Source organism: Copadichromis virginalis, linkage group LG20, assembly GCF_057382275.1.
Source record: "Copadichromis virginalis isolate Kocher_CV1m ecotype Utaka linkage group LG20, C_Virginalis_male_GT1.1, whole genome shotgun sequence".
Taxonomy (NCBI): Eukaryota; Metazoa; Chordata; class Actinopteri; order Cichliformes; family Cichlidae; genus Copadichromis; species Copadichromis virginalis.
The window spans coordinates 6,972,701-6,999,331 of record NC_140637.1 but is presented as its reverse complement, the minus strand read 5'-3'; the positions used below and the strand labels follow the sequence as shown (position 1 = coordinate 6,999,331).

At 37.2% G+C, this 26,631-nt stretch overlaps 3 protein-coding genes across 4 annotated transcripts; 2 read left to right on the top strand and 1 right to left on the bottom strand.

Annotated features, from left to right (window-relative positions):
• Positions 1–1,463: 1,463 nt before the first annotated feature.
• On the top strand, positions 1,464–17,495 carry wrap73 (WD repeat containing, antisense to TP73). 2 transcript variants are annotated; one of them, XM_085443982.1, is made up of 13 exons: positions 1,464–1,641; positions 2,549–2,642; positions 2,803–2,955; positions 3,838–3,954; positions 11,158–11,230; positions 11,979–12,082; positions 13,042–13,128; positions 13,627–13,761; positions 14,022–14,099; positions 14,174–14,276; positions 14,381–14,506; positions 15,147–15,338; positions 16,608–17,495. In XM_085443982.1, exons 2-13 carry the CDS (start codon positions 2,574–2,576, stop codon positions 16,718–16,720), a joined length of 1,350 nt encoding a protein of 449 aa, XP_085300108.1. In that variant the 5' UTR covers positions 1,464–1,641; positions 2,549–2,573; the 3' UTR covers positions 16,721–17,495. The 2 variants fall into 2 exon arrangements, with proteins under 2 accessions (XP_085300108.1, XP_085300106.1); XM_085443980.1 differs by having other exon boundaries at positions 2,529–2,642.
• Positions 16,624–21,176, bottom strand: tprg1l (tumor protein p63 regulated 1-like). Its single transcript, XM_085443983.1, has 6 exons — positions 20,775–21,176; positions 20,466–20,557; positions 20,336–20,386; positions 20,120–20,245; positions 19,657–19,810; positions 16,624–19,129 (listed from the first exon to the last, which is right to left on the bottom strand). The coding sequence occupies exons 1-6, from the start codon at positions 21,000–21,002 to the stop codon at positions 18,935–18,937; spliced, it is 846 nt and encodes a 281-aa protein (XP_085300109.1). The 5' UTR covers positions 21,003–21,176; the 3' UTR covers positions 16,624–18,934.
• A 2,849-nt stretch (positions 21,177–24,025) lies between these two features.
• Positions 24,026–25,813, top strand: LOC146684172 (uncharacterized). Its single transcript, XM_085442779.1, has 5 exons — positions 24,026–24,350; positions 24,452–24,523; positions 24,730–24,813; positions 24,898–25,029; positions 25,124–25,813. Exons 1-5 carry the CDS (start codon positions 24,098–24,100, stop codon positions 25,405–25,407), a joined length of 825 nt encoding a protein of 274 aa, XP_085298905.1. The 5' UTR covers positions 24,026–24,097; the 3' UTR covers positions 25,408–25,813.
• The last annotated feature ends 818 nt before the right edge of the window (positions 25,814–26,631 follow it).

Below are 26,631 nucleotides of genomic sequence, written 5' to 3'. Positions count from 1 at the left end.
CTATTTTGTATCTCCACTCCAGGGTTACAGCACCCATGACAACACACATACACACACGGTGCCGTCCCAAGGGCCATTTTATTCGGAGAAAAGTCTTAATTGAGAATAAATCAATTTTTAAAAATATGGTCTTAGATTCGATGGCCTTCCTTAGGGCCACGTGAAATATTAAGGATTCATAGCGTTGTCGTGGTTGAAGTATTTGGATGTCACTCCTTGTGCATATTGAAAGTTTTACCTTGAAATGTATCCTAATAAAATTAATAAAGAAATTCAAAGACAAAAAGTATAAGTGGGTTATTCAAATCAAATAATAAATTGCAACACAGGCCTTATAGTCTGCATAGGCTCTGTTTGCTGTACGCTGATGCTTTTTCAAAAGGCCTAGTATTAAATTTAAATCATTATTATTATCATCATTATTGTTAGCGGGCCTATTATTTGTATTGGCTACTGCCCTAAGAATCAGCCATGTGAAAAAGACCATTAGGCTATCCAAACCGCGACCTTGATCAACAAAATTACTAAAAGGATTTTAATGTAGACAGTAAATTTTACTTTATTTTTTACATTTCACTCTTACCCATCCTTTGACATTTCTCAATACGTCTTGTGAATAAGCTTCGTTTAAAACTCAGCCTAATTGTCACATTTTGGGAGGAAAAAATGCTCATAAGTAAAATCCAGACCACCATTTGTAACATATAGCTCATTAAACATTAATAGACGTGAGCCTACCTGAAGGTTATTCTTATTCCAATCCAAACACCCAGGAAATATGTTGCGTCCAGGAGCTGTCTGTTTATTATCGAACGTGCCGAGAGAGTGACCCTCCATAAAAAATAGCAACAAGGGAAAAAAATGGAAAAAATCGATTGACTCAGGTTGATAACAATGACTGAAGTTGATTGACTTTTCTGAGAAGCAATATTAACCGGATTCAAGAGGAAAACTGATTTGCATGCTCTCCAGAGAAGTGTGATCTTTGCTGAGGGTGACCGAGGAGGAGGTGAAGCGTTTTTTGCACTGGGAGAGCAGGGAGGCGGTAGCGCGGTTTAGCCGCATATAAGCGGGAAAGCTTTGGCTCAACCAGGAGATGATGCTGGGGGATAATAAAAATGCGTTAGGCTTCCTTTTACTTATACATTCAAGTATATATATAAATGTGTTAGGCTGCCCTTGCTTATACATTCAAGTATATATATATACAACTGTAGGATACAATTAAGAACGAAAGAAACATGATGGGGAAGAACTTAAGGCAATGAGCGAAATGAAAAACAATGTATCATATTCTAAATTACACTACACGATTAAAAGCCCATAACCCTGTGATGATAATATGATGCTTATAGGTTTGTATTGATTTGGTACAGAAACACACACTCACGAGCAGTAGGAAACAAGGCAAAACACACTTATGAACTACATTTCCCAGAAGGCAAGAAAACTCTAATAGCAAACGCTCATTGGACAACACCAGTATGTCGTCATGTATTCGTCCAAACAAACCAGCAGCAGTCGAATCAACAGCGTATGCACCAGAAGGCAGTCATGTGGAGAAAAAACTTTTCTGAAGTCTTTCTTGAACTTTTTACGTTAATCTTTTAAGTGACAAAAACAACTCAAGTAAAGCTAGAAGTAAGTGTTTGCATTAAACGGTGATGTTCGGTCGAAAGCTATCATAGAGCTTTTCGTTGCTAGTAGCATTACATGCTAGCCTCGAGCGAGCTCAGTCATTGGTGACAGCTAGTTAAAAAGCTAACTTTACCTTTAGCATGTAGTGGTCAGTTCTTATCCACTGGTTAAATAATTTGATACCAATGACAAAAATCGCAGTGAAACACATCTTTCAGACATGCTTTGCTCGACGAATTAGTTTCCTCCAGGTCTTTCTTAAGAGTTAGCTAAACCAAGATAGCTACGAAAATTGCTTTGTTTGTGATGATGCTCAATTTGGGAAAGGATTAAGTCCGTTTTATGTAGCTAAGTAGTTGCCATATAAGTCGAGTTATTTTCCTGTACGAAACAGTTTTTTGTGTATTTTCTGCATGCCTATTTTCTGAGGCTTAGTCATTTTCTTGGACCTTTAGCGCCATCACGTGTTAATACCTGCAAACTACGTATAAATTGCAAATCTTTTGCAGTTGTTTTAGTTAAAATTTATGTATTTGAAAAGGACAATGACGTTTAACATGTTCCCAGTGCGGAGTATGAAACTGATGCGCTGCACATAGAGTTTATTGCTAATTTCTAACCCGTGTCCCCTATTGAGCTGTTATGTTCACAATGCACAGTTTGCAACATCGAAATGACATAAAAACATAATAAACTATAACTACAGTAAATAATGTTATGGAAAATGTAGTGTAAGAAAAATAGACACAAGTATTTTTGGAAACGTATTTCCAGAAGTGTGAATAATAATAAAATAATATTAGCTGAAAATATTACAGCTCTGATTTATCTTTAACCAACCTTTGTCCTTTACCGTAAAAGATTTAATGTCTTAATCAATTTAATTTCAGTTGGAAATTGTGCTTCATAGATGACACAACAATTGTCACTGTAAGATGAATTTCTCTGAGGTCTTCAAGCAGTCCAATCAGCTTTGTAAAGTTTCCCCAGATGGAAAGTATTTGGTAAGTGTTTGAGTAATGCAATATGTATTTTTGTAGTATTTTAATTGTTTTCAGTAGAAAGAAATCTTTTTCATTCCCATTTTATGTTACCATTTCCATATGGATAAGATGGAAATGGGTAATTTCCTTGCTGATTGTTGTCTTTGGCTTTACTCCTCAGGCTACATGTGTGCAGTACAGGTTAGTGGTGCGAGATGTGAGCACCTTGCAGATTATGCACCTGTATACCTGCCTTGACCAAATATCTCATATGGAGTGGTCCTCTGATTCTCTCTTTATTCTGTGTGCTATGTACAAGAGAGGACTAGTACAGGTAGGTTGAGAGAAAAGTAATGTGGCTATCTGACCATTTATGTGGTGTGAATGAAGGTGGTCAGTCTACTAGTTGAACACTGTTCACGATTATACAAATAATTACAAACTCTTTTAAATAATGTTGGGTTTTTTGGGGGGATTGATAGAAACTGAATACTAAAGTGATTTATGTGGATTTTAGTTGGACAGGCTCTATTTAATCAAACTACCAATAGACCAGTTATGCTACATTCCCTAAATTTAGAAGTGACATACAGAAATACTTCCTCAAAACAAATACTCCGTATCTTCAGTTGTAATTTTTTGAGATTTTATATTGTACTTTAAATTTTTGGAGGCTTTAGACATGTCCTGTTTGAAGTCTCAATCACATGTACATCCTTCTTTTAGTCTTAAAAATGTATACTAATTAACTTTTTTATACATACATTCTTATTGCTGTTACTTTAAGGACACAGTAGACTCCACATTAGATGAAGTAGTCTGAGATTGCTTTCAGTGAAACTCACTATTTAGCATTCAAATAGGTACAATAAATTTTAATATTCATTACTTCTGTCATTGGATGATCTAGAACCATGCTGTTTATTTTTTATTGTGCTTTAACTTCTTTATTTTAGGATGATCAAAAAGTGTTCAAAGTGACAGAATTGCAGTAATTATTGTTACTGAAGTGATGTCAGTTTCATGCACATCGTAGCTCAAGTTGCTTACCTTTGAAAGGGTATCCAGTGCCAGTCTTTCATTGTGTCTGATGTGTTCTTACTGTTTGAAATCAAACTGAGAAAGTTAGAGGATGTGTGTAAAGGATGTCTTGAGTAATTGCCGTTTGCTGTCCTGGTGTCGCACTCTGTCTTCCTTCTGACGTTTTTTTTCTCAGGTGTGGTCTCTTGAACAGCCGGACTGGCACTGCAAGATTGATGAGGGTTCAATAGGACTAGTCTCCTCACGCTGGAGTCCAGATGGACGTCACATTCTCAACACCACCGAGTTCCATGTAAGTGTGAAGTTGGTTTCTGCGTGTGTGTGTATGTGCATTGATGCACATGGAAATGTGTTTTATGCTTGTCTGGTATCAACTGTTGCTGGCCTGCAAGGAACGGGGGACCTGAAAATAGCCAGACACCAGAGCCTTTCTTGACTGGCCCCTACACCCCCCACCTGCTACATGTATTCAGCCTGATTTCATAGCTGCCCTCCTGTTAGCGTCCTGTCATACATGGGCTTCTAGTACCTCTGGAACACCAGTGCAATGTGTATATGCCCTTCCGATGGAGGTCTGGTATTTTGTTTGGCATCAAGTCTATTTAATGATGTTTTATTGGTCATAAAAATACAGTAACTGTAGGCTTACCAACACTGATGGATTAAAACCAACCAGATCAGAAACGCCATACACTAACCAGGAGCAGGTTAAATAAATAACATTAATAATTTATATGGCTGTTATTTTTACTGCCCAAATAAAAAGCCAAGCAGAAATATGTTTTATAAGACAAGAGCCAAAATGCTCATTTCATTTTATTTAAATTCAATTTCATTTTATTTGTACAGTGCCAAATCACATGGACAGTTCAAATCACATCAACAGTTGCCTCAAGGCGCTTTATAATGATTTCCATCCTTGATGACTATTTGACTGTTAGTTATTGTTCACTTGTAGCTGATAGTAGTATGCTCTAAACATCAGATCCAAGAATACATAGTATGTGGAAATTAGATTTTGTTCTCTTTTTAAAATCATCAGTAGTCGTGACTTGTGAACATTCCTTCACTCCGCAGTAATGACCTTGCAAAACAGGAGTACATATTTGATACCAGAAATAGCTTGTTTGTCTACGGAGAAAGTACAGACAAAAGTCTTTAAGATCGCATCTTTTTATGTTTTATATCATTACTTAAAATATTTGAAATTTGAGGTATCATGCAGTATGTACATGCACCCACCAAATTCCAGCTGAGGAGATTTTGAGATTGCGCAAGTATATAAAACTAAATACAAACCAAATAAATTGCCTGTGCCTCCAAATTCCTCTTTTATATTCTCTCCATAGTAAGCATATGTTGTAAGGGGTGCTGTTATAGCAGCTACCCTTGGGGCTTGTGGAATACGACGGCAGGCCATGTCTGTAACACTGAACCAGATTCCAGGAATCATTTAACAGGTGTTGTGGTCTAATACACAACTCTGTCTTGTCTGGAGTAGAGTGCAAGTGTCTGTGGTATGTCTGCTTTGTTTTAGTCAGAATTTTATTAATAAATAAAGTTTAAAAAGGAAAAGAATTTGAAAGAAATGCTCTTTCTTTCCCTAAAGATCTATGGCAATTTGTGTTCAGCTTAGTGAATAGACAATCTTAGTGCAGTAATCTTGCATTTGAGCATGTGTGTGGGCAGTTTTGAATGGTTAATATAAACTGTACTCATTTTTCTTATGTTTCTACGTTGAATTGTGAACACATTCCACATAACCTCATTTTAATTGCTTGCTGTCAGTGCCTTGCTGTGGTGATTCTTGATTCTTGATACTTAATTATAGTTTCTCTAACAAAATGTCAGTTCTTTCTTTCATTTCTTAACTATACGTTTGTTTTTTTAATTAACTTATATGTGGCTATTAGAAAATTAAACTGATGTCATTACTTTTATTTACCTTTTAATCACCTTTTCGTCCAATATCCAAGTGCTGCAAACAGGTTCTAAAAAACCTTAAAAGCAACTAAAGGAGAAAAGAGGAAAAACGTTGTATCCATCATTAGGACAAAAAAATTTATTGTTTTCATTAATTACATGTACTACATAGTTAATATTAACTTGTTATGCTTTGCACCTTTTGTGGTATAGCAAAGTGCAGTTTTGGTTCAAATCACAGTCAAAACGAAAAACTATAAAAGAAAAAAGCAAATTATGCTAGAATAGAAAGAATTTTTGTAGTTTTAGCTAGGGCTGCACAATTTTGCATAAAATGAGAATCACGATTTTTCTGCTTAGAATTGAGATCACGATTCTCTCACGATTTTCTTCTCCAATATAAATATTTATTGCACTTATTAACTGCACATCAACTTTGTAACAGTTGAGACTGAACATAAAAACAATAAATAAACATAAAAACAAATGTGTCACATTTTGTCGTTGCCTCAAAATGTTGTACTGCTTGTAATTCCGTCTCCACCGTTGCTCGACACTGCGTGTATAGAGCAGGTAGTGCAACATTTTTAAAATAGTTGCGGGACGGTGTTTTGAGAAACCATCCTACTCTGACAAAACGTCCTACCTGTATCATAATTTGATGGTGACTTGCGACTAAACCTAACCCTACCCTTGACCATAGCCCTAACCATAACCATAACCTTAAGAAGTATTCCGGATGGGTGAGAGAAAAAGAAGTTAATTCGGCGTTGGTGTTGTGCGCATGTGCCGCGTCTGCGCAGAAACATTGGGTAAGATGTTTTTTCAGGTAGGATGGATTCCCGTCACTTTCTTGGCCTTTACAGCTTCGTCATCTCTCACGTGCTCTCTGTTGTTTTTTCCCTGCCAGCTGACTTCTGTATCACTTGGTATAAGCCTCCGCCCTTGTCATTTGTTGAGCAGGAAGAGTGAGCGCTTGTTTTCATGCAACTTATGTCCTGGATCAAAATGCGGTACAATCATCATCATTTTTTTTTTTTTTTTTTTAAATCCTTGTCATTTCGAAATGAGATCGCACATAAGTATGAAGTGAGATCGCGATTTTCTAATAATTAATTGTGCCGCCCTAGTTTTAGCCTGAAATCAGTGTTATATGGAATTTTTTTTGTAGAGCTCATTTTCCTTTATTTTGAAGGCTGTTTTTGTGAGTTTGTTGGAATATGTTGTGCTATACTGATATTGTCACTGGGATCAGGTAGTAGATGAGGTTTCCCATGTCAGTCCCTATCCCTCTTTATGTTGAAACGTCCTTGGCCAAGGAACCCCAAGTTGCTCCTAATACCATACCTATTATGGTCATATGGTGGCTTTGTGCCATTGGTGTTTCAGTTTGTGTTGTAGAGCTACTAAGGCTGAAAGGTCTAACCAGTGCAGATTATTTTATCTTTCTATGAAGAAGAGTGAAAATGTAAGTTCAGTCTGAGAACGGTGTATCTATAAATTAATGTTTTGTTCAAACCAAATCAAACCAAGTAGTTCTGGTAAACAACTCTCAGAAATGAGCCCCAAAAAACAGACAAGCTCCAAGACAAACAGATGTCAGAGCAATTATAATACACTGGCACTTGAGGAAAATATTCTGCATGTACTGTGAAAAGGAGATGTGATATGATACTTTATGTGCTACGTTTAATGGTCATTACTCAATTTAAAAGGCCAATGTCAGACAGCATGGAGTGCCACTGTTGTGTGAACAATTGCAGCTGCTGTGTCTGTCTTTGACAGGTGAAGCTGCTGCTCAATATGGTTGTTGTGCAAACTTTCTGCTGAAGTAACACTTTGGTTTAGTCGTTGTCAAAAACTCTAGGTTTTTGTCAAAACATGTTTATATTAGTACAAGCATTTAATCTTTGCTGTTATGGAGTCAAAAACCTGTAGTTACTCATCTCTCTCATAACTGGCTAGATGTAAGTAGTTTTACTTGCTGCTTACTGAGCAGCCTTTTGTGGTGCAGGTTTCAAAACCAATTTAATCAACAAAGAAAAACTAGGAACTTGTTGTGGCATTTCCAGAGAGCCCACTGAACTTACCTTCACCCCAGCCCAAGATTTCATTAAGGCTGTGCCAGGCGGGTGTTCGTGTCAGGCTTAAATTTCAACCCACTCATAAACAGCCTGCTATATTAACTTGTTTAGGGACAGCTGCCTGTGGTGTGGATCATGCCTCTGTGTATGTGTTTGTCTGTCTATGTATCAATAAATCTGCTGTCTGTGTTTGTCTGGCTGTCTCAGTTGTTTTTTTCTTTTGTTTTGTTTTTTAAGCAAAAGATCTTTCAAATTTCTAGGTCACAACTGTCATTGTGGCTGTACCAAAATGATTATATATTCTATCTAGTGTTAACAAAAGCTGTAGAAGTCAGAACCAGTAACCACTACTTTAAATGTTGTGAAATGAAGCACCTTAAAGCCAGCTACTTTGTTTTTGCCCAGATTTTTAAAACATTTGTCATAGATGTAATAAAAAGTCACATTGCTGAAACTTAGCCTATGTATTGTGAGACTTCACGCAACTGGTCTCCTGTTTGAATTCCATTCATTTATCTTAGGACCTCACAAAATGCCACTCGCACATCCACATTAATCCTGCTTTACTAACTGAGGGTCGAAAAAGTCCAGCCAAGGACATTGCTGAGCTTGACTTGTCTAATGGTTTTTACATTGTTGGGATCAGATTAGCCTTAGAATTCTTTACTAGTACAGCTGTAGCCTTGCTAACGTGTAGCATTGTTGGCAGCAATGTGGCTGCCAACAATGCTACCGGACCGAACTGTAAATTTAGGGAGCCTAAGCACTGCAGCAGGGGACAATAGCTCTTCCATACCCTATGTGGGCTGTGAAAGGCTCCTGTTCCTTGGTAGCATCATAAGGCTGTAACAGGAGAAATAGGCTATATTGGTTTGAGATGGCTTTCTACGTGGAATGCCTACAAGCTAATCCTCTGCTGACAGATAGGCCTATATGGCATCAAATACACTCGACCATTCTCTCACACTCGCTTAGGCGCGCAACAAGAATGGCTGATGGGTACGTTTTATTCCAGATTGCTGTCAGTAACTGTAGTATTTACATTCTTGCAGTTATCATATTGCCCACAGGTTTTCCTGATGGGAAGGTCCCCAAATTGTAATTAGATTTTATTTTTTTAAGAATACCTTATATCACATATTACATGTATTTAGTGGTATAAATTAACCCCAATAATTGATGACATCATTTTAAGAATATTGACTTGTCATGATTATTATTTGCTCCACCTTCTAGTATAGTCTCCAAGGGCTTTTCGTAACAATTTTCTCTGATAAATAAACAGCAGCTTTTTTAGGAGAGTTTTGTCTTTAACACCACTCCTGCCCCCAGACCGTAGTCCTACGTTTCTGCTTACCTTTGGTGAGGATACTTTATCTAAAGGGGTAGTTTTACCCCTTTAGATAGAGTCTCACTCTACACGGAAAAGCATTTCTCACCTATTTTCCTCATGCTAACCTTCCTCCACCAGGTTTAAAGTTACATTGCCTTTGGGTCTTGATCTCCCAGCGCCCCTTATGTGGTGGATTCAGGGTATTTAAGAAGTGTAAGTCTGTTTGTGTTTGAGTGCTGTTGGTATTAGTTGTCATGGCACCATGTCTGAGGGGATGTCCAGGAAGCGTGCAGTGCGGTGTTATTACAGAGCCTACACAGCTGGATGTCTGGACCAAACACGCAGGTCAACACTTCAGTCCAGTCAGGTGACAGACTTGGACCGTTTCAAATATCTGTCTGTACACTGATGAAAGCCTCGTCACTTCAGTAGTTTTAACTCTGCCCATTCTTAAATGGCAATTACATTATTTTTTACTGCCAAAAATAAAGTGTTATTTGAAGAATAATGTATTATTACTGTTACTTCTACTCATATTAGACTCAAATGAAACCATTTATTCCAAGGATAAAAAATGCTTTTCTTCAATAACCTTAAATTATACAAAAAAGCCCTTGCCTTTTTAACTGTTCTGTGTTCAAATTATTATTCACATTTTTGTTCAGCATGCTTTTTGCCATTACTATTTAAACAGATGTAATACTACAATTACAAAAAAATTGTATTAAAAAATTTACATTGACCAGTCTTAAAAATTAAGACTGAAAAAATTATTTTTAAGTCTTAATTGAGGATTCAAAAATAATATTCCTTTGCACAAAACTGGAGACAAAACATAAAAAGTGATTCATCTGCTCAGCCCAGAAAATTTGCGTCGATGAGATATCACAAAACTTGTTTTTCTAGCATCTGGAAGTTTTAGAAATTTGTTGTTGGAATGGTAATGTTGCAATTGTATTATAGTGAACAATGGGGGAAAATTGGCAACAAGGTTGAGTTTTGCTGCTGAATCTAACTTCATCAATCAATCTCTGAACAGCTTAACACATACACATAGGCAGTACAAACCACGTATTCTGTAACAGTGTCTCAAGAGTCTTCTGGTGCTCCTTATTTGAAGGTCAAGATACCGCTTGTCATACTCCTTAGATCAGCATATCTGTCATGTTTGGCCACTTGCTTTGTTGGCATGAGTCTGGCTGAAGTGAGGCCGCTGGGTATTTAAGTGACTGCTGTCAAAACTTAGAATTAACACGTGTTCTCTTTGTTATGCCGACTTGTGGTCAGTTAGCTGCTTCTCATTTGTGGCAATGCGCACAACTTGCTGTCAATTTGTCACACTTGTGGCAAACATGTCTGACATTACATCTTGGCTACTAAATTGACTGGTCCTATTCCTGCTATGTGTTGAGATGTTGTTTTGTATCTGTTAATTTTATGTGCTCAAGTCTTAATTTAAACAGGTTTAAACTTAACTTAAAACTTTAATTTAAACTTACACTTTAACTTAAAACAAACAGGTTTAAACTTAATTTAAACAGGTCTTAATTTAAACTTAATTCTTTTGGTCCCTTTCAGTGGCTACAGGTCTTAAACATGTGTATTCATTCCCTGGGGAAGCACACTGATTGACAACACTCCACACACTTGGCCTTTCCAGGCCATCGTCTAATGATAGATAGATTGACTCTCACAGAGATTTTGCCCCTTCAAAGACATAAGACAGTCTTTCCACAGCTGTTAAAGTGCATGGTGGGAAATGCAGTCTGGATTTGCATAGCTGATCTTTACATATAGAAATGTGTTCTGGTTGACTGACCTCATATTGGTGTCTATTGACAGCCACTTGCCATATGGATGTAACACTTACCAAATAACTTATAATTAAATTTTCTTATTGAAGACCAGTGGTCGAATAGTGTGAATGTGTCATTGCAGTTAAAGGGATGGATGTGTTTACACTCTTTTAACTCATTCACTGCCATTGATGTCTATAGCCGTCAATTGCAGTGAATGAGTCAATGGGTTTAACTCATTCACTGCCAATGGCTGGCAGTGAATGAGTTAATTGTCTGGTAGAATGATCTTTTCCATCATTTAACTTGGAAGATAATATATGGTTGCCTTTTCTTTGTTTTCTCTGATTTGGTTACAGTTGAGAATCACCGTCTGGTCACTGTGCACTAAAGCTGTATCTTACATCAAGTATCCCAAAGCATGTCAGAAAGGTGAGTATGAAATTGATATGATATGAATGTATGTCTACTACGAGTGTACCTGAGGACATGGCCAGCAGTCTAAATGCCTTGGCATTCCCCATGAATCACATGCCGTTCTTTACCTTGTGGCTCTACCCAAGGATATGGGTCCAAACTATGGTCCTCTATGCTGACAGCTGTGCCTCTCTTCAGTAAATGGGGCATGCTCTTCATAACAGGCCTGTCAACAACTAGTGGAAAAATGATTGTGTCTGACTCTCCCCATTTTCCACATGTAATACCATGCCCTTTTGCAACCTGTGTATCTTCAGAGCTGTCATATAAATAATATCGCCATGATGGTTGCATACCAGACTTTATGGTGCCAAAGAATTAGATAATGAAAAATAGATTAAGCCATGTATTATGTGATCAGAATGGACAGTTGTCTTTTTTCCAAGCTGTTACATAGACATGTTTTAAAGAAAGATTAAATTATTTTGAAATTCTTTCTGTTATTCTGTTACTATGACTAAATATCCTCTTTAAAAAATTGTGAAGAAAAAGTGATTATTTTATGTGTCATTGATGCTCAGATTTTTAATACTGTCCCTTTTACTATTATTATCATTATTATTATTATTATTATTTTACCAGTGAGCAGGTTTTTTTTGGAAAATAAAGTGGCATTTTAGAGTTGTTTTCCTCACTTTTTGTTCTTTGGAATTTGTTCAAATTCCCTCTTGATCTTCCATAGAAACCATTTGTATACCCACAGGTATAGATTTCAGCAGAGATGGGTCCTATATGGCCTTGGCTGAACGTCGTGACTGCAAAGACTTTGTTAGTATATTCGTGTGTGACGACTGGCATTTACTCAGGGTAAGTAGAGCTACAGCTGCATAAGATTTTTTTTTGTAAGGCCATTTTAATGTACTCATCAATTGAGTAAGACATGTAAACTACAGTGAAAGGGACCTTAATTTCAATTCCCAAAAAGATATAGACTTGTTAGCCATACATTATGACTATCTTTATTGTTACATGAAATTTGCTGCTACATTATATTTAAAACACGTAGAATTGAATCTATGGTATTTGTGTAATTTGTTCATACCAGTTTGATTTGATCTCATTGTGTGGGTCTACTGCTTTTTCATTTTTCCCCTTTTCCCTCCAAAACATGGGATGTGAAATCATTCTCTGCAGGCTCTGCTGGGGAACTACTTTATATCTGATGTGCTTTAATTTTAGTCCAAAAGTTCTAAAAACAGTATGTGCTGTAAGGGACAAATAGCTGAGAGGCACTTGCCTTTATGCTTTTTCTAGCAGCAGGTGGCACATGTTTGTAATGCAGCAAATGCTCATCCCATAAAAGGCGAATAGATTCTAGTATTAATTAAAGTCATTAGCATTCACGTCTTACTTGAATAGCTGCTTTGTTTTTAAGTAGATGTCTGAGATCATCCAGTTTAATACAACTTAAACAGCAAGACTACAACAAGGCAAAGCTGTCAAGTCACTGGGTCATAATTTTTAACAGGGCCTATAATGTGCCCTGATGAAAGGAGCCAGGAGCACTAAGAGTCAGTTACCAAGATTTCTCTTTTATCTCCGTTTCAACCAGATCAGACAGAGTGGTATTTGTGTGCACTTATGAACCTTGGACACCCAACACAGTGTTTCTGGGAACAGCTAAAACTAGCTTTTATTTTGTATTTTGTTTCCTTTTATCTTTTTATATTGTGCTAGATATGAGGAAAAATTAAGTTTAAAATATTCACATTTTTTTTTAATGAATGTCTTAATTAACTTCATTTAATGTCACTTTTTTATTACAGCATTTTGAGACTGAGACACAGGACCTGGCAGGATTGGAGTGGTCTCCAAATGGCTGTGTGCTGGCAGTATGGGACAGTTGTCTAGAAGTTAGTTAACCTAATACACTAGAGATCCATCACTGTAATGTCAAATTACCTATCTCAGTTAAACATGAGCCTGTCATCAGTGAATCACTCAGTAAAGTGTACCCTGGCAAGAATGGCAAGTGAATAGTTTAAAAACTCCAGTTTAGGAAGACCGTAATCAAAGAGTCAGCTTTAAATTATAAAACAACATTATCTGCAGTTTAAATTTTGAGGCATGGTTGGGGTACTATACATAGGTACAAGTGTTCTTTAAGTAAACACTTATGCAGGATAGGACAAATTTATGTTGATCACCTCACAAGAGTCTCATAATATTGGAAACAGGAATACTGCAAAATGTAATTACACTGTTTAAAAAGTCATAAAATTTTAAAATGAAGCACACTGACATCTGTCTGCAACATCTGTCTACTAAAGGTTGTCTTAACCACTGTACTTAAGTGCTTATTATTAGCATTATTATTAATACTGTTTCATGTGTATGTATCCTCTACACAGTATAAGGTGTTGCTCTACTCTTTGGATGGCCGGTTGCTGTCAACCTACAGTGCCTATGAATGGTCGCTGGGTGTCAAGTCTGTGTCCTGGAGCCCCAGTAGCCAGTTCCTTGCAATTGGCAGCTATGATGAAAAAGTATGGATGATGTTAAAAAATTGTGCTTCTTTCCTGATGATTGCCTGTTTTTGGTTTTTGTTTGTTTTTTTAGATGAGGTCTTCCTTTTCACAAATTTCATGCAGTTCCTCCTAAAGTCGTAAAAAGCTTCACAACTTTTTTCATTCTCTCTTAAATAAAAGTTTTAGTATAGTTTCAGGTTCATTTTTATTTTGAGCAGAATGTGTTGTGTGCAATTTTTAGTATCAGTGAAATTAAGATACTTTTATCTTTATGTCAGGTGCGCATCATCAATCATATCACATGGAAAAAAATCGCACAGTTTCAGCACCCTGCAACAGTGGAAAGCACAAAAGCTGTGAGTATTGAGCGTTTTTGATGGGCCTGGAAGACATTGTTTGATTGCCAGTTAATTACTCCTTGTGGTTTTAGACTGTGTATAAAGAAGTGGAGAGAAGGCCAGCTGTTGGCACTGACGAAATGTCTCTGCACAACATCACTACTGGCAGCACACTCTTCAACACCCAGAGTAAATGTACGTAAGCAGTATTCATTTTTAAAGTGATATTTGTCTAAAATTACCAAGGTCAAGTAACCAGTTTTGTCTCATTATAAATTCTTTGTTGTTGCCTCATCTAGATGAGATATGCTCATTGCCAGTCCAAGTTCCTGTGGTCAAACCAGACCCAGACCGAGCCAACCCCAAAATTGGGGTCTCTGTTTTGGCATTCAGCTCAAACAATCACTATCTAGCCACCAAAAATGGTGAGATTTTTTTTCTTTTACCTTTTTTATTGAACTTTCTTGTTGCACTAATTGTTGACAGGAATGTTTTATTAATACTGACCTTTGAAACATTTCTGTGAACAGCTCTTTTTCTTGACCTAAAAGATTGCACAACATAATCTGCACCCACTTAGATTCTTAAATATGTGGTGGTGAAAGGCCCAAAAAGCCTCTTAACTTGTCAAAGGCAAAAGTATAGTTCAGAACTGAGAAACTGAATTACACAAGTGTGTAATGTGTCCTGGAGCCATTTCTAAACAACTGCAGATTCCTGCATCATCAGTTCAAACAACTTTAACTGTGTCTGTAACTGTATTTTGTAACTCCACTTGCAGAGGTTTTAAAAAGAAACCGCTTTCATCCTCAGCTGAGAGGAAGTTGATTTGAATTACATCAGTTTCAACAAGAATTATGCTGATGGTTCAAGGTGCAGTGTGCTAAGGGACAATTAACAAAATATGTGCTGCTTTATGTATATTTTTGACCTTGTGTGCATAATTTTGACCCTATATTGTACAAAACTGACTGACTTTTGTTGTGTACATTTGTTATGATACTAGTATTGGCTCTTTAGGCTGAGAGTGGTTTTGAATGTGTATGACTATTTTTGTCACTGCAGACAATATGGCGAGTGTTGTTTGGGTGTGGAACATGCAGATGATGAGCCTGCAGGCTGTGCTGGAGCAGACATCAGCAGTACGATGTTTTCAGTGGGACCCATGCCATCCCCGGTTGGCACTATGTACTGGCAACACCAAGCTCTATCTCTGGTCTCCAGGAGGCTGTGTTGCTGTTCAGGTCCCAACTGAAGGTAATTTCCTTGGGTACTAAAACAATTGAACTTTCACGTAGTTGGGAGTCCAAAGCTTAATTACATTGTTCTCAGATATAGGAAAGGAGCAGACCTCCAGTAACCATCCTGTCGTTTTATTTAATCTCCATGGTAATCACAAGGTCGCTGTTAAATTCATTCATTTTATTTTTTACACTAATAGAATATTAAACACTGATATCATGAAATAGAACTTAAGATTGACAACAAACATGCTTTTGCTTTGTTATTCTCAAATTGTTTAAAACAGCATGGCTGAAATGAGTGGAAATCAGCAAATATTGATTTAGTTTAAATCGTAGTCTTGATTTAAGCATTATTAGTTTTAATTATAATTTAAGCATCAAACTTTAGTTTTAGTCAAAGGTTGTTGCCAAAATTTTTAGCAACAAAATTAGAACTGGCTGAAGTTCTAGTTTATGTTAAAAAGCTACACTTCATTGCACTGGGCTTAAGAGCAGTCAGTGTGGATCTCGGTTAGAAGTTTAAGAAAAAACAAGGACCAATGAATGCAGTCTGCTCTTAGTGGACCAAACTATTTTAAAAAACATTTTGTTTGCTAAACTACATGAAAACAAGAAACCTTAAAGTATTGTAACTGCACCAGTTTTTCTGAAGTGTATGTGGACAGTTTTTCTATGTGCTCAGGTTTTTTTGGGCGTCTTGGATAACCTTCCATAGTTGTTCATCAAAGGTTATTTGCCTACCCTTACTGATTCAGTGATGCATAGATCAGAGTCTGTGAGGGCATACCATCTGTTACAGACATGGACATTATTTTGGTCATACTTTCAAAAAGGAGGTTTATCCATAGTAGGTTCATTTAATAACAACTTTTGATTGAGAAGTTGTTAGTAAATGAACGAGTACAGGGTGGGCCATTTATATGGATACACCATAAACTCAGTTTGCCACCTCACATATACTAATGTGCCACAAACAGGACTTTAATATCACCAACCATTTCCATGTTATTACGATGTATACATATAAATGCCCCACCCTGTAGTTTCACAGCAACATAGTCACATATTGCCTTTAGTTTAAGATTGTGTTGTTTATAATTGAAAATAGAATCAATTTACTCTGTCTGTTGTTTCTTTACATTTATTGCTTTAAATGTCCCTGAAATTGAAAATCTCATTACACAAAGTTGAAGTGTATTTTTTAGATACTGATTTCTTACTATGAGCATGTTTATGTGTAAAGGCATTGACATCACAGTTATCTCGCTTTTATTCCTGCCAGGTGGTTTTCAAGTTCATTCTCTGAACTGGCATTGCAGTGGCAACTCCTTGATACTGCTTGGAAAGGAGCAGCTGTGTTTGTGCTACATGGAAACTGATGAAGAAGACAAGTAAAGCACACAAAAAGAAAATAACTGGGTCATAGTTCAGTCTTATTTAGCTGTACACACAAGCTGAGTCAATGGCCAGTGAGAACACTCCTGAACATGTTAGCTTGCATATGCTGGACTGCAGCTGCTCTTAAAAGTGTGGGCTACTGGAACATTGAAAGTAATTCCTACTGATAAATATGTACTCAGCACTAGTTGCAAACACTGTGAGAATGTGAAAGTTTACAATTTTCTATAGATTTCACTTATTGTTAGAATTTCCTGTTTCACCTTGAAATTTTATATTTGTTCTAAATAAACTTTGTCATAAATATAGTTGCTTATGGTGCCAGTTTTCTAAAAGTGTGTTCAGCCTTTAATCAATATGATTTGTTTTCGGTATATGTCATGTTACTGAAATCAGTAGCTGAGTTACAGTTAGGTATCTTGATGAAATGTAGTCGCACTGTTGACATGAGCAAAGACATGAGACAGTTTTCTTTAGTTGGTAATTTTAAAGCAGTTCTTCATGACACAAGTTGCATTATCTTTAACCTGCAAATACTGCATCATTACTTATAGCATGTAAAAGGCGTTACCCGCTATGACCAGACTGAAATGTCAGTAAGAAATCCAAACAGCAACAGGCAGTACTAAATATATCAGGACAGTATTTCTTGTCTTCAAGGCATCATCTTGCTCTAAAGCCACTTGAACTGTAACTTCAATCAGTCCTAGTAGTTTCAGTCTTCGACAGTACAAACGTAATCGTAAAGCAGAGCTATATCCACCCCAAGCCTCAGCCCTGACAAAAACATAGAGGCATTTTTAATTTTCCATAGTGGCTATTGTGCTACAGATATCTAAAACAAAAAACAAAACCTTCACGTGTTTGTAGAAATGAGTTAATATCCCTAAATAAAATACTTGAGAACTGTTAATGGTATATTCATATTCTTAGATCGCTTAAGTCAAATGCATTGGAAAAAATGTATATAAACAAAACAATCAGTATTTACAGATTCACTTGGGATATTTCTTTAAAAAAACCCATCTGTCATGCAGACTGAACATGCAGGGAACATGCACAAATAAGACCAGGAAAAAAAGGCATTTTGGGATGTTTTCTGTTGGTATTGGCGATGCATGGAAGTATGTTCTGTAACCTTTGGCTGGACAATAATATCCACAACGCACACATTCTAGGAAGTTAATGTACTTATGCAAAGCTTTATCTGCATCTGTGCCACTTTGTAACCCAACCCGCCCTCTGCACAGTTTAATACAGCTGAGTGCAAATATATGTCTAAAACAAATGCAAATTGCAGCACCGTAATGGCAACTCACAGAACAAACATAAAGATTTACATGTTCACATTGCACATATTATTTCTGACATAAAAAGAACATTTTTGTTATTGTAGCTAATACAGCTCTGCAAATGGTGGCTCCCTGCTCTAAGCAAAGACATCATTTAGGTAAATATAAGCACTGAAAATAAAACACGGGTTAAATACAAGAGAGAGGATTTTGATATGTAATTCATCATTACTACTGAACAAGCCCATGCATTCTGCAAATCAGTACCAAAGCTGAGCCTAGGGCACAGCCTTGCAGATGCTATGCTCTCCTATCTAGTTTCCTTCCATATCTCGACATAAATTTATTTGAATAATTATGTGACACGGCGATCCTACTCAGTTCATCAGCTGCTTTTCCATTCCAAGAAGCTACTCTATGGCTCTGTGGTCCGAATAATGCAAACACAAACCATATCATGTAGCAAATGTGGAACTCATCTTGGCCGATGATACGGTTTCACTGTTCTAAATATCACATTCAATTTGACAGTCTGTCATTTAGTGGTTAAACCAGAAACGTGAGACTTCAAGAAGCTCAATATAAAGTACGTGCTGTGCCTTTTATCTCCCAACTCTTATAGCACGGCCACACACTCCTGAAGGTCGTGTGTGTGTGTGACACTTGTGTGGAACTCTGACAGAAAGGGGGGGGACTAGGGGCACAAAAAAATGAATGAGTAAACAGTTGTTACAGTGCTGTGCATCATTTACGTACAGTTGGCTGACCATTACACCGACTCAGGAAGGTGTGTGGGCATCTCTTGGATTCTGCATACACGCACACACATGTTACACATTACACTGCAGCTTCCCTCAGACAGTGTAGTTTAACACAGACACATGAGTTGAAATGTTGTAGTTTGGAGAAACGACTGAATTTAGAAGCCAATCTTGCCGCGTGTCATGGAGTAGCCCAACTTAGCCTCATTGTTAATGAAGGACATTATGCCTAGATATGTTTCAATAAGCAGGGGTCTTTCCAGGATCAGCACACCGTTAGCTCGACCTGGGATCGGGTGCTCCTTATGGGCTCTCTTCACTGCCTGCACGAGCTGGATTTTGAAGTTGTCCAACTTGGGAGGTAGAAGGAAAAAATATGAACCTATTAACAGCCACTTCAAAAGTGCACAATTTATATATTTATTAAAATAGGAGTCACTGTCTGGAGTTAAGTATCTGAGGTTGCTCTGGAATAAAGAATACATTCAAGATTTTGCAGTAGAATGGGCTTCATTCACTGCATGTAGCAATGCCTGGATGAGAAATTGCCCAAGGCACAGCTGTTGTCTTGCCAGTAAAATATAAACAAACGGCTTTAAAAATATCTATTGATATACCAAGTTGAAAAGTATGAATAACTGTCTTTATCTTGAGGGCTGAATTATGTCTTTAAGGCAAGCAATCAGTCCATTGTTTCCAGTTGAACTGTGACTGTTTGTTGTTTGAAACAACCATTCACCAGCCGTCACCATTGTTTCACAACACAGAAAAAAGCTTACATTTTGAAGCTTTATTTGCTTAGTTTTCATAACGTCAAGTAGCCTATTATCGGAAATAATAAAAATGCATGTTTAGCTTAATTTAATTAAAGTGACTGTACCTGGCACAGAGAGGCCACCTTCTCATCAGCATGGGCCATGGGGTGCTCTGTGAACGTGGTGTAGGGCATCTCTGTTGACCAGGGGTTCCAGCGATTAATGAATGAAGCCTGGGGACGTTTGTCCCATTGGACACGAATCCCATAGCCTTCTCTTCTGTTTGACAATACAACAGTTTTAATAAGATTAGAATATCAAACAGCTGACGACATTGTTGCAGCACAACCACAGAGATGGACCACAACGGTTTACAAAAGACATTTTGTAAGTTTTTACATTTTACTTCCGTGTGCATCAATTTGGAAAAAAAATTTTTGTATGTATTTATTGCTATTTAAACAATTAAAAGACATCATTCTGTTTTGCTAATATTAAAGGTTAATGTTGTAATGTTTACACATTTATTTGTTAATGTGCTCTGGGTAAATACTAATTGGCTGTTGACAAGCTGAAATTCTGACATACTTGTTGAGGGATTTGGGTGGAAACTCAAACTCGCCCACTGAGATGGTGTCCACAGCATTGAGAGAGATCCTGATTACTTGTTGACACAGCAGGTTAATGAAGTCATACTTGCACACCAACAGGGACCTGCAGAGAACGTAAAGACAATGTTGTTGGCTACCTGATATGCCTCATTAAATATTAGTCACTTAAAGATGAGGTATGATTCTGACTCACCTATCAGTTATCAGCACAAGTCTCTCCTTTTCGTTATTCCAGTGATCAATTCTGTAGAAAACAATAGTTCACACAAGAGTTCATTTTTATGCCTCCTGCCTGATAATAAACATGATGACGGGATACTTACTCAGCCAGCAGCCAGACACTAAGCACCTCTCCATCCTCGGACGGCAGTGCCACAGTCCTGATGTCGCTCACCGCCTGCTCAATGGTACCTGGCTGAGATCAGCATCACACAACCGTAAATCATCTGAGCCTCATCCTCCCTGTGATCTGTTACTGTGATTGTCACAACATGCTGCCCTGCACTGACGCCTACGGCTGGGGGTGGTCGTGTTTACTTAGAGGTACCTAAGCAGCGTACGATAAGTGCGAGTGGTTCATATAAAAACAAACGGGCTTATCACCGCAAGCTGGAATGGATGCAGCAACTTACTCTGAACACGAAGTAGTCCTTCACTTTCGCTTGCATGGTGGGGTTATGCACATGAAAAGGCGTCAGCGTTTGTAACGGGGGACAGCAGGCCACGGAGGCGGCGTGTCCAAAGCTTCGTCCGGCCTCCGGCGGCGTGAAGGCAACCTCGACCCCCTCCTCGGTTTCTGCAGGGTGGAGAACCGCAGCGCCCGGACTCTCCGGCTCCATTGCGTCGTTGAGCTGAAGCATAATGAAACGTACGTGTTTCCCGGAGCTTCCCAACGATGTGCACCCACTGTTAGATCTAAAAATCTTCACCCGACGATGCAGATTCTCCCATTGCGCACAAATAATGTTGTGATTGTGGGGGTAACGAGGAAGTAGCTCCCTATTGCTTCACTTCCCCCGTTTAATTTCCTTCCTGTTAAAGGGACACGGTGTTTTTGACCCATGTAATTACCAGTAAATATTTTTTTTAAATAAATTGGCTGGTTCCATTTTTTTCATCATTTTCACTAGCATGATCCGTAAATGATCTAAAGTAATGTTCTAGTTTTTATTGCCTAATTCTATTTACGTTATTATCATGTAGTTATTAAATAATTGTACTGCCACTTAGTATTCCTGAAGATGCTGTTCTTGTACGTTTTATATCAAAGTTAAATCCACAGCAACCCGATAGTTATACTACAATAATATTGTAATAAGATTCCTTTGGTTTATAATCTCCTAACCAGGTAAGTCTGGGAATAACAAGGAAAAAAACTTGTTCTTTTAGGTCAAGTCAAGTGCCTGTATTGTCATTTCAACCATGTGCAGTGGTACAGTACACAGTAAAAGACTATGGTGCTATATATAACGGACAATCAACATAGGACTACATAAGGTGCAAGTGCACAAACATTGCAAAAAACAAAACAATACACAAAACAATACTGTGAAACACCAGTCAGAACAGAACCATAAAGACACAAGACAGTGCAATACAAAACTGCAACAACGACAGTGGGTTGTGCAAAAGACTGAGCATTGTACAAAAAGTAACTTGATGTATGAAGTGTGTGTGTGTGTGTATGACATTGTTCAGTCTAAATCATTTGTAGAAGAGTTTTGCTGTAATAATATTTACATTTATAAGCTGTATCAAGAATAGTAAACTTCCTTTATATAAAGGTTTATTGAAAAAGCAGTGCGACAGCAGTATTTAATCAAGCATTAAGCTTAATATTTAATCAAGGAAGTATTAATTAATTTATTTTGTAATCTTGGACATTTTTGATATTTACTCTTTCATGTTCATTTTTGGAAATTTTCTTGGTTGTTATATGCCAAATGCCACCAGTGTTTCAAATATTAGGCATTAAATATCACTGAAAACAAGCGAATCACCTAAATAAGAAATGACGAACGAGGTGTGTTCCTGAGACCCAGCCCATTTATTATGTCTTCTGTAATGGACAAAAACAGTTAAACTGAAAGACCCCCCCCCCCCCCCCCCCCCCCCCCGGTTTTCAGGACGATAAGTTAACGCTCACAATTATTTAATATTGAAATTAACTATAACAGTTCCCTCTAGTGGAAACTCTGGGGAACTGTGAGCTGGAAATGCAGTTTTGCAAAGAGTGTGCTGTTTAAGAGGCAGTTTGCCCACAAATGAAAATTATCTAATAAACCAGCATTTGCTTTAAAAAGAGCCTTTTTGGAAGTCAAATGATAATGCTTTGTAGCTATATTGCAGTGTTAAAAGAAACTTGTCTCCCTGCTTTACCTGTTGCTTGGGTGTACATTAGTCTTAGGGCAGGTTGCAGACTAGTAATGATGATTTGTACTGATTAGAGTTTTTGTTTGTTTGTTTGTTGTTGTTGTTTTTAACCAAAATGTGAAAGAATATTAATCTTGAACTATTTCTTGTTTTGTTTTATGTTGTTTGCTTTTAGAGTTGGGTTTTCTGTTGCAACTGTTTTATGTCATCACAGGCTCAGTCAGCACAGTCCATCCTCTCTAACTTAACTGGAAAGGTCAACATATTTGTAAAACAATAACTTTTTAAATCTCAGTTTGACTTTGACTTGTTTTTCAGAGAGTTGTTGGTGTACATGGGGGGCGAAGATCACACGTGGATGTTTAGCTTTCAAGTGGGTGTTTTTGTTTGTCTCCTTGCTCTTTATAATCCAGACTTTGTTCTCATGCTTGGTTTATTGGTTTATTGAGGAAGAACAGAAAATGGTCTTTAATACTCATCTGAACTTGAGGAAGACCATGTTTGGTCTATGACTGTAACTTGTTTTTTTTGTGGAAGGTTGCTTAGTGCTGTCATATACATATACAAATACACCAAAGCATAGCTATTTTGATTTCAATACTTTTTTTTTAATTACATGTGAACAACTAAACACCAATTTGTAATTCTCTACTGTTGGACTTATGAATCTGTTATCTGTTTGTATGCCATAAATGATATGTTTCTGATAAGTGCTGTCAGTTTTATGAGTTTACAAAATGTATTTGATGTTGTCAAATTTGTGTTTTTTAATTTCCCCTTTGAAGCCTTCAGTCAGCCATATTTCAGACTGAGCCATCACTTCATGGTTAGAATAAGTTTGACCTCTTAAACTTTCAGTTAGTACTGATGCTGTTTCTCAATGTCATAGTACTTAATAAGCAATTTTCTGCCAGAATCGTTAGTCAAAGATTTCAAATAGATTAACAGTGGCTGCAAGTTGATTTAGTTAAACCAGTAGATTAGATCTACTTGACTTTCATCACAATGTGTGATTCAATGGAAAAGATACACCTTTATAACAGCAATGTGAACTGTCGGTCTGCTGTAAATAGTTTTTTGGGCCATCCACTTCTTCTTTTGTCGAATTTCCTCACATTTCTTAAATAAACTTTGCACACCATACTGATATAAACCAAGTCTTCAGCTGATAACTTGGGAGTCATCTTGTTGGTGCACAAATACTATTCATTGTCCATCGAACTATGCTATCTTTGGTCAGTTTCATAGATTCAACTAAAGAAATCTGAACCAATTATGTGTTTTTGAGACAGACTCCTTCTAAATGAGTGAAAAAGCAGCCTATGTCCAAAGAACAACTTTGAAAGGCTTTCAGAAAACCTGGAGAACTATTGCTCAAGACTATAAAAAGAAAGTCATTTTAAAAAAAACTAAAAGGAAATGAGGGGTAGCTCAAGGCCATAGTAGGTCAGAAGTATCAAGTGTTATCTTCTGCACATGTTTATAATAAAATAATTCTGCCAATGATTGACCCAAAATTCTTGACAATCAAGACGCTATATAAGGCTGGACCTAAGACAGAAACAACAGTAAACTGGACACTATGAGTTGTAAGATGACAATGCTTTTTCCATTGTTGCTGCTGACCTTCCTGTCAACAGCCAGGCTTGAAACAGAGTCTGACAATGAAATAATTCCACAGTTAACGGAAACTGGATCCCAGGAGAGAGGACAAGCAAAAGCTTCTGATCAACAACACAACTGTGTTACTGACATCAATTCTGTGCTGAGAGAGATGAGTGCCTTGTTGGGTGCACTGAAGGTTGAAGTGAGATACTTGCGAGAAGACAATGAAGGTAAAGTATAATGTGTGGCCTGAGAATCCATTTAATTAAACCACTGGCATGGTGTCTGCAAATATGTCATGCTATTTTTAATTATCTATTTATTTATTTAGAACAAGCAGCTAAGGTGAGAGAACTGGAGTTGCAAAAGACTGAGCTGGACAAGCTGAAGGAACAATATCAAGGTATATATACTCAGCAGTGAAAAATGATGAATAATTAAAGACCATGAGGAAAATGCTCGGTCTGTTTTTTTTTTCTGGACATCATGAAATATGATATATTTAAATATATGTTTTCAGTAACTGACACCAAAGTAATGAATATTTACAATGTAACTCAGGTTTTGCTCATTTTTTCTTTTTCTTTTAACCAATTACTCTGATTACAGCACAGTCACAAGAACTGATCTCCATTAAAGCTAAGACAAATACCACAGAAAACCAGGTGGAGGCTCTAAAGAGAGAGAGAGAAGGTTTGTGAATTTAGAAACAAGCTCATTATTGCAACAGTCAATGTAACATCAGTCATTTTAACGTGCTTTTGTCCTCTGTCTCAGTGAAACAAGTGGCTTTCTCAGCCTCTCTGCTAGCTGCGGGGTCGGGAACTGTTGGACCGTTTAACACACACACACCTCTGGTCTTCAGACGTGTCGTCTCAAATATTGGAAATGCATATAATCCACATACAGGTATGCATCTATGAGAAAAAGAAAAATCTGACTTTATGACAAAGTTGAGATCATTGTAGGTGACAACTCTCTATTTGATTTTAACATCCCACAGGATTTTTCATTGCACCAGTGAGAGGAGCTTACCACTTTGAGTTCTACATTGGTGCACATGGTCATGCAGCTCATCCTACTGGAGCTGTGTTGATCAAGAATGGCGAGCATATTTTTATTGCCTATGAACACCAGAATTCCCATTATGGAAGTTCTGCTAATGGTGTCACGTTGTTATTAGAGGTTGGAGATGTTGTGTTTTTGCGCCAGTGGGTTAACTCAAGGATTTTTGACAGTGAAAATCACCATAGCACCTTTAGCGGCCATCTGCTTTTTACCATGTGAGCAGAAAACAGTTGTTAGTTTGCTCGTGCACACTCCGCAGCAGTATGAAGATGTTCTCTGTACTGATATTTGTATGAACCCGACTGACAAAAATGCTAAACAAAAATAACATTTGCAACAAGAAAAAAAATCGAAGATGTTTTTCATTTACACGTCTTTACTTGCATTAAAAAAAGTACCTCAGCACCTGACTGTTAGTTCCGTGCCAGATTTAATTTGGTGTAGAATTTTCTAAGACAATTGTACATATTAAGATTATTTTATTTTTTTGGTTTGTTTTGTAGAAATGTTTTATGTGATGAAGACAATTTTCAATTTACCTTTATATCTATGAAAGAATCAACCTTTGTGTTCTGTTTATCGAGTAAGCTGTACAGCAATCATAATTCTAATAAATATATATGAAATTAAATATTGGCATGTTCTGTTACATTTTATGGACTTTTACTTAACTTGAGAGAGAGATAAAAAGAGAGACGGAGAGAAAGAGAGGTAATATCTGAGTTCATATAGGCTTAAAATTTAAGCAGCATTGCTCTTTAGTTGAAGATTTAGGTAGTTTTGAGCCAGCACTATACCAGTGCAGATTACAAAGAGCAAATGGAGTAATAGTAAACACCCCTTAATAAGCTGCCTCAATAGGTTGAAAGTATCAGCGTTGGTATTGAAACTGCAAATGGTAGCACTGTATTTATCAGTTCCAGTGTGCCACAGCAGCAGTATTTGCTTAGTGTTCTGAAAGGATGTTGATGTCCTCTGTACTTGTGTTTTGAGTGGTCATTGGCCTCCAACATAATCTGTGCTGCTCTCTGTCCCAACTTTAATTTTAATTTTTTTGCATAAATGAGTGTGATCACATCAAGAGGGTAAAATGAACACGGTTAACAAAGATGTGAGAAATATGCCAATAAATAGGTGCTGCTAATAAATACAGGCATCGCAGACCAGCATGATATTTGAAACTGATTTACTGATATCATCGACATAACACACAATGCATCAAATAAATGCATAGCTGTTGTATTTTCAGGCTTTTGTAAACTTCTGGTTACAGTCTCTTTTACACCCTCTCCAACTCTACCTCCATTTATTCAGCAAGAATAGACTCAATAGGCCCTGTGCACAACTGAGCTAAACGAATAGTACATTGTCTTTGCTACAAGCAAAATAAACCTCACATCCTGAATGGCTGGTCAATGCTGGTCAAATTGTCATCAGTAAAGA

Excerpts from the sequence above, each read along its gene's own strand:
- wrap73 (XM_085443982.1), top strand. The coding sequence starts at position 2,574 with ATGAATTTCTCTGAGGTCTTCAAGCAGTCCAATCAGCTTTGTAAAGTT. Across the intron at positions 11,231-11,978 it reads TCCCAAAGCATGTCAGAAAG|GTATAGATTTCAGCAGAGAT; the intron begins GTGAGTATGAAA and ends GTATACCCACAG. Across the intron at positions 15,339-16,607 it reads TGTTCAGGTCCCAACTGAAG|GTGGTTTTCAAGTTCATTCT; the intron begins GTAATTTCCTTG and ends TATTCCTGCCAG.
- tprg1l (XM_085443983.1), bottom strand. The coding sequence starts at position 21,002 with ATGCTTCAGCTCAACGACGCAATGGAGCCGGAGAGTCCGGGCGCTGCG. Across the intron at positions 20,558-20,774 it reads AGGACTACTTCGTGTTCAGA|CCAGGTACCATTGAGCAGGC; the intron begins GTAAGTTGCTGC and ends TGCTGATCTCAG. Across the intron at positions 20,246-20,335 it reads CTTGTGCTGATAACTGATAG|GTCCCTGTTGGTGTGCAAGT; the intron begins GTGAGTCAGAAT and ends CGTTCTCTGCAG.
- LOC146684172 (XM_085442779.1), top strand. The coding sequence starts at position 24,098 with ATGAGTTGTAAGATGACAATGCTTTTTCCATTGTTGCTGCTGACCTTC. Across the intron at positions 24,351-24,451 it reads CTTGCGAGAAGACAATGAAG|AACAAGCAGCTAAGGTGAGA; the intron begins GTAAAGTATAAT and ends TTATTTATTTAG. Across the intron at positions 24,814-24,897 it reads TCTAAAGAGAGAGAGAGAAG|TGAAACAAGTGGCTTTCTCA; the intron begins GTTTGTGAATTT and ends CCTCTGTCTCAG.